We start from the raw sequence: 6801 nt of genomic DNA, 5'->3' as shown, positions 1-6801 counted from the left end.
CTTGAATTTTAAAATTTTCCTGCAATAAGAAAATGGCAATTTTACACAGGAGAATTAAAACATTATAAATATGCATGGAACCTAATTACACTTTTCTAAAATAGTCTTTAGAGACAGAATTATTTTCATGGCAGCCATTTTAATCATCAAAAGTATGCAAAAGCAGCTAATTGCCTGAATACATACAAGTTACTTTTCTGAGACAGGGTCTCATGTTTTCTAGGGTGGCCTCTATCTGGATTATAGCTGAGGATGGCCCTGAACTCCGGATCCTCTTGCCTCCATCTCCAGAGAGCTAAGATTACAAGTATGCTGCACCTCACTCAGTTTAGATGATGTTGGGGGATAGAACCCAGGGCTTCCTGTGTGCTAGGCAAGCACTCTGACAATTGGGCTGCCTCCCCAGATCCTATCCTTTTTAGCAGCGGTTTTCAGAAGAGCCAGAAAATTGTGTCTTTTCCTCTGAGTTTGCCAGTCTTGATACTATTGCTCGTTAAGTGGAGGGGTGGGGTTGCCAAATCCACAGAAAGAAAACTATACAAGGAAGAGTATTTCTACCAAGAGAACTGAATGATTGGAGAGCAGGGAGCTTTCCTGATGGCCATAACCCTAAAGAGAGAAACAAGAATGAAAGAGTTCTTAGACTGGACCAGCAGGGAAGACTTGGAGGTGGCATTGTTTTATTTCCCCCAAACTGACCCTAAAAGTTAGGCACCGAGATATAACACCACCACCACTAATACCATACACCATATATATGCGTGTGAGTGTATATGTATATGTATACATATATGTATGTATATATGTACACACATATATTTGATATAAATATTAATTATGGGCTGGAGAGATGGCTCAGTGGTTAAGAGCACTGACTGCTCTTGCAGAGGACCTGGGTTCGATTCCCAGCACGCACATGGCGGCTACGAACCATCCTTTCCTCCAGTTCCAGGGGAATCCAAAGCCCTCTTCTGACCTTTGTGGCATTGCACGACATGGGTGCACTCACATACGTGCAGGCAATACACTCATACACATAAAATGAAAATAATAAATAAAAATATTTTTAAAAAATATTAACTACGCCCTTATCTCCTAGAAGCAGCTCTTTTGCCTATCTCCCTGTTGGGGAGCCAACAATAAGTTGATTGCAGATATTTGAATGTCAGATTTTGGAAAGGAAAAGATGTATTATGCATGTGAATTATTTAATGTTTTAGAACACCCATGGGCTGCAGCATTCCTATTCTCAAGCAACTGAGTGGGAGTTCCAACACTGTTTCTCACTGGTGATTTGGATAACATGAAGGGCTAGAAAGTAACAGATAAATTTTCATCTTTGTCTGTGAGATTCCTACCAACGTGCAGTTTCATAATGTGATCTTTTTCTTGCAGGGCATCCAGTATTTACATTCTCTCCAAGACCTGAACTTATAACAACATTCCTTCATTAGTGGAGGTGTCCCGCCTACAGCCCTTACCCTTCCTCAAAGAACTAGACTTAAGACTCAATCCTATTGTAAGGAAAGACACAGATTATAGGCTCTTTGCTGTGTACATGCTGCAAACTCTGGAGAAACTGGGTGAGACCCTCCTCCTCCTCTGTTCCTCCCTGGAATCTTACTTGAAGTCAACTGCTCCTTAACCTTTTGGATGTTGGCCCAGAGTGTGTACTGGCAATAGACAGTTGTTTATCAGTCTATATTTATGCAACTCTTTGTGTTGGCAGGATGTGTGACGAGTACTTTTATTGTTTGTTGAATGAACATCTATGATTTTATCAGTAACTTCCAGCTTTAGTCACCACTAAATGATGGTTTCACCACTGCTTCCTCCTCAGCACAATATTTCCAAGTTGAGACTTATTTTTCCAGGTGTCGAGCTTTACCAACTACATTAGTAATAGAAATCTGATACAAGAATTCTTTAGAAATTAGTTGACAAGGAACAAAAAAATAATGCTTAGAATGAGCTGGTCTGTGATTCCTTATAATTTCATTGTTGAGTATATATTTCTTATTGATATAAAATTTAATTTCACATGGCCCTGGAAAAGTTATCATAGGGAAACTAAATGAATTCTTTCAGAAAAATGATATGGCATTCAGCCTTAACATGAGATTGTTTGCTGTCCAAGCTTGACTTTCCTGAAGGGGTGGTTGACCTAGGTGGCAGTTGTTGCTATGAGATCACATAGTATCTCTGAGTTACTGCTTGCTCCAGTGACAGCATAATAGAATTGTGTTGTGACCTGTCTCTAATACACAAAGATGGGACTGGTCTTGAGTTTTTCCTCTGTAAGTATGGTTTTCTGACCTATTGCCACTGACTCCAAAAAGAAACATGCTCAGACCTCGGTTTTTGCCTCCAGATGATCGAACTGTCCGTGACAGTGAGAGGAAAGCTGCCAAGCTGCATTTCAGTCAGCTCGGCAACAGTGAAAAGTTTCTTTTAGAGGTGGAAAAAAGGTAAGAAAATTATGATTTTTTTTTTTTTTACATTTTGTGCTGGTTGAAATGAAATTCTAGTTAAATTTCCTCATTTTCCAGCAGAATTCTCAGAACTGGAATAAAATGATTTGTTCTACAAAAAGGTCCCTAGGGTTAAGAATTCAGCCCCCAGCAGGGCATGGTGGCTCACGCCTTTAATCCCAGCACTCTGTGAGTTCAAGCCCAGCCTGGTCTACATAGTGAGTTCCAGTACAGCTGGGGCTACAGGGAGACCCTGTCTCAAAAAAACCAAAAAAAAAAAAAAAAAAGAATTCAGGCCTCTCCTTTCTTGAACTACTGGGTTTGCTTTGGCTATAACTTGTACATTTTTCCAGTGTTGTTATAGCTTATAGATAGGGGCACTATAAGTTTCTTTTTTGTTTGTTGGTCGGTTAGGGTTGGATTTTTTTTGTCTTTAAAAAAATATTTACTTTTACTTTATGTGTATGAGTGTTTTGCTTGCATTTATGTAAGAGCATCCACAGAGGTCAGAAGAGGGTGTCAGATCCCCTGGAACTGGAGTTACAGATTGTTGTTAGCCACCATGTGGGTGCTAGGAATCAAACCCAGGTTCTTTGGAATTCTGGAATAGCAGCCAGTGCTCTTAACCACTGAGCCATCTCTCCAGCCTCCCCTCATCCCCCCTCCCTTTTTTTTTTTTCATCTTTTTGTGACAGGGTCTCCTTGTAGCCCCAGCCCGCCTGGAACTTGCTATGTAGACCAGGCTGGCCTCCATCTCTCAGAGATTTGCCTGCCTCTGCCTCCTGAGTGTTGGGATTAAAGGCATATGCCACCACACCCAGCACTAGAAGATTTCTTATTCCATAAAGTCAACCCTTTATGTATAGAACTGTCATTCAGTACATAGTTTTGTCTTATCAATAGGGATTTCCTTACTAGAGGTAAAACTGTTAGAAATTTGCCAGAGCAACAAAACATAAACTTTAACAAAGTAAAACAAAAACCATGCAAAACAAAAAGTAAAAAGATCTTGAGGCTCTCAACTATCTGATTGGTAGATTTTTCCATTTATTGTTATAAAATCTTATCAAAGGAAGATATCATATCTTCTACACTAAAGCTACACTACACTTTTATTTACTTATTTTTTTTATTATCTTTTTTTTTGGTCTTTTTGAGAGAGGGTCTCCCTGTAGCCCCAGTTGGCCTGGAACTCACTATGGAGATCAGGCTGGCCTCAATCTGACAGACATCTGCCTGCCTCTGACTCTTGAGTAATGGGACTAAAGGCATGTGCCATACACCAGACTTAAAACCATGCTTTTAAAAATTAGCCTATGAGGTCAAGCATGGTGGCACACGCCTTTAATCCCAGCACTCAGGAGGCAGAGGCAGGTGGATCTCTGTGAGTTCAAGGCCAGCCTAGTCTGCACAATGAGTTCCAGGCTAGTTGGCACTACAGGGAGCTCCGTCTCAAAAAGTCCCCCCCCAAAAAATAATTAACCTTATGGGGTTAGAGAGATGGCTCAGATGTTAAGAGCACTGCCTGTTCTTGCAGAGGGCCTGAGTTCAATTCCCAACACCCATATGGCAGCTAACAACCATCTAGAACTCCAGTTCCAGGGAATCCAACGCCCTCTTCTGAGAACCCTGCCGGCATGACATGGATGAACTTGCACACATGCAGGCAATATACTCATACACATAAAATAAAAATAATAAAATATACTAAGTTTTAAAAAATAGGCTAATGAGATAGCTTAGTGGGTAAAGGAGCTTGCCAGCAAGCCTCACAACCCGAGTTCAATTTCTGGGACTCATATGGTGAAAGGAGAGACCGCAGTCCTGTAAGATGTTCTGTGACCTCTGCACACACACTGTGGCACTTATATGCACACGCATCATACTCATAAATAAATAAATGTTGGGCTGGAGAGATGGCTCAGCAGTTAAGGGCACTGGCTGCTCTTCTAGAGGACTCTGGTTTTGTTTCCAGCACCCACATGGCAGCTGACAACTGTCCATAACTCCAGTTCCAAGGGATCTGACACCCTCTTCTGACCTCCAATATGTTTTTATTTATTTATTTTTATAAATATTTATTATTTTTATTTTATGTGTATGAGTGTATTGCCTGCATGTATGTAGGTGCACCCGTGTCACGCAATGCCGTGGAGGTCAGAAGAAGGCTTCAGATTCCCCTGGAACTGGAGTTAAGGACAGTTTGTAGCCACCATGTGGGTGCTAGGAATCAAACCCGGGTCCTCTGCAAGAGCAGTCAGTGCTCTTAACCGCTGAGCCATCTCTCCAGACCCTATTTATTTATTTTTTTATTTTATGCGTACAAGTGTATTGCTTGCATGTATGTGAGTGCACCCGTGTAGGGCAATCCCAAGGAGGTCAGAAGAAATACTCATAAATAAATAAATGTTGGGCTGGAGAGATGGCTCAGCAGTTAAGGGCACTGGCTGCTCTTCTAGAGGACTCTGGTTTTGTTTTCGGATTCCCCTGGAACTGGCGTTAAGGACGGTTCATAGCCGCCATGTCGGTGCTGGGAATCAAACCTGGGTCCTCTGCAAGAGCAGTCAGTGCTCTTAACTGCTGAGCCATCTCTCGAGACCCAAATATTTTTAAATGAAAGGAAATAAATGTAAGAAAAAATTTTAATTTGCCTTATTAGTTTTGAAAATTGGATTAAAACTCTTTATAATGTAAATAATACAGAAAAGTGCACTTTTTTTGTCTTTTTGAGACAGGGTCTCCCTGTAGCTCCAGCTGTCCTGGAACTCACTATGTAGACCAGGCTGGGCTTGAACTCGTAGAGATCCGCCTGCCTCTGCCTGGGATTAAAGGCGAGGGCCACAACGCCCCAGCAGAAAAGTGCCCTTTTAAAAAGATCAAAATCAGCTGGGTATGATGGTACATGCCTGTAATCCCAGCCCTTGGGAGGCAAAGGCAAGCCAATCTCTGTGAAATCTAGGCCAGCCTGGTCTACATAGTGAGTTCCAGGCCAGCTGGGGCTATGGAGAGACCCTGTCTCAAAAAAAAAAAAAAATCACTCTATGTCTTGCTACTGAGAGTTAGCTATAATACTTGGTGTACAGCCTTCCGGACATCTATGTATTATGAGTACATGTAGGTATATTTATTAGTCTATTCAATTAATCTGTTATCCATCACCCAGAGATAAATGCTATTTATATACTTATAAATAGCTTCTTAGGGCTGAGGAGATAGCTCCATAAGTAAAAGTACTTGTTGTACAAACATGAAGATGTTAGTTCAGATCCCCAGCATCTGCATAATAATTAAAAAGCTGGGAGCATTAACACACATCTGTAATTCCAGGGCTGGGGAAGCAGAGATAAGAGGATTCTGGGGCTCACTGGCCAGCCAGCCCAGCCAAATAGATGCACTCAGGTTCAGTGAGAGACCGTGTTTCAAAAAGTAAGATGGAGAGAAATTGAGGAAGACACTGGGCATCAACCTCTGGCCTCCACATGCACGCACATGTGCACACACCCACATGAACACATGCATACACCACACACAACAACACACAAAAATATCCTCCTATGCTTAGATATATGTGAATGATATGTGTATATGCATGCTTTGTGTGTGTAAATATGTGTATAAATGCATATGATATTTTGATATTTATGTTATTGTAGTTTACTTCTCATGTATACTGTTTAAGAAGATAATCATGAATATATCTCCACATTATTTGTCTATTCTTTTTCATAATAAGTCTTCTGTTTATCTGTTTACCTTTTCTTTTCTTTTGTGGTATTGGGGATTGAACGCAGGTCCTTCAAAATGCTAGGCAAGTCCTATACCACTGAGCTATCCCCACATCCCTCACTAGCACCTAAGTTCTATGAGAACAAGAACTTTGCTGATCTTGTTTATTGTAGTAACTGTAGTGCTTATGACACCCTCTGGCATATAGAAGACACCAAGAAATCGTTTGTTAATGAGTAATGGAGCTGGCAAGATAATTCAGCAAGTGCTACAGCACAAGCCTGGTGACCTGAGTTTGATCTCTGGAACCCACATAAAGGTGAAAGGAGAAAACTAACTCTACAAAGTAAGTTGCCTTTTGACTTACACATACACACACACACACACACACACACACACACTGTGGCATGCCCTCCTACACATATACATACTACTACTACTAGTACTACTACTACTACTACTACTACTACTACTACTACTACTACTACTAAATAAATAAGCCAATGCCTGTTGGTATGGCATCTTCTTTGGCAGTGATGAGCTATTTTTCGCTCTGATCTCTAGGTTTTGTAGTATAACCTTCAAAGAGCATCCTTGGTTTTCT

General features: G+C 41.0%; 1 protein-coding gene across 1 annotated transcript in view; it reads left to right on the top strand.

The window, feature by feature from the left end:
- Lrrc36 (leucine rich repeat containing 36) overlaps positions 1 to 6801 on the top strand; it is a 72883-nt gene that overhangs the window by 24121 nt on the left and 41961 nt on the right. Inside the window, 3 exon segments of the mRNA XM_017799650.2 lie at positions 1396 to 1430; positions 1432 to 1583; positions 2372 to 2468. Of these exon segments, the coding sequence (XP_017655139.1) occupies positions 1396 to 1430; positions 1432 to 1583; positions 2372 to 2468 (284 nt within the window).

Source organism: Nannospalax galili, unplaced genomic scaffold, assembly GCF_000622305.1.
Source record: "Nannospalax galili isolate Female #2095 unplaced genomic scaffold, S.galili_v1.0 scaffold799, whole genome shotgun sequence".
Taxonomy (NCBI): Eukaryota; Metazoa; Chordata; class Mammalia; order Rodentia; family Spalacidae; genus Nannospalax; species Nannospalax galili.
The sequence above is the reverse complement of the archived record's forward strand: the minus strand, read 5'-3'. Positions and strand labels throughout refer to the sequence as shown.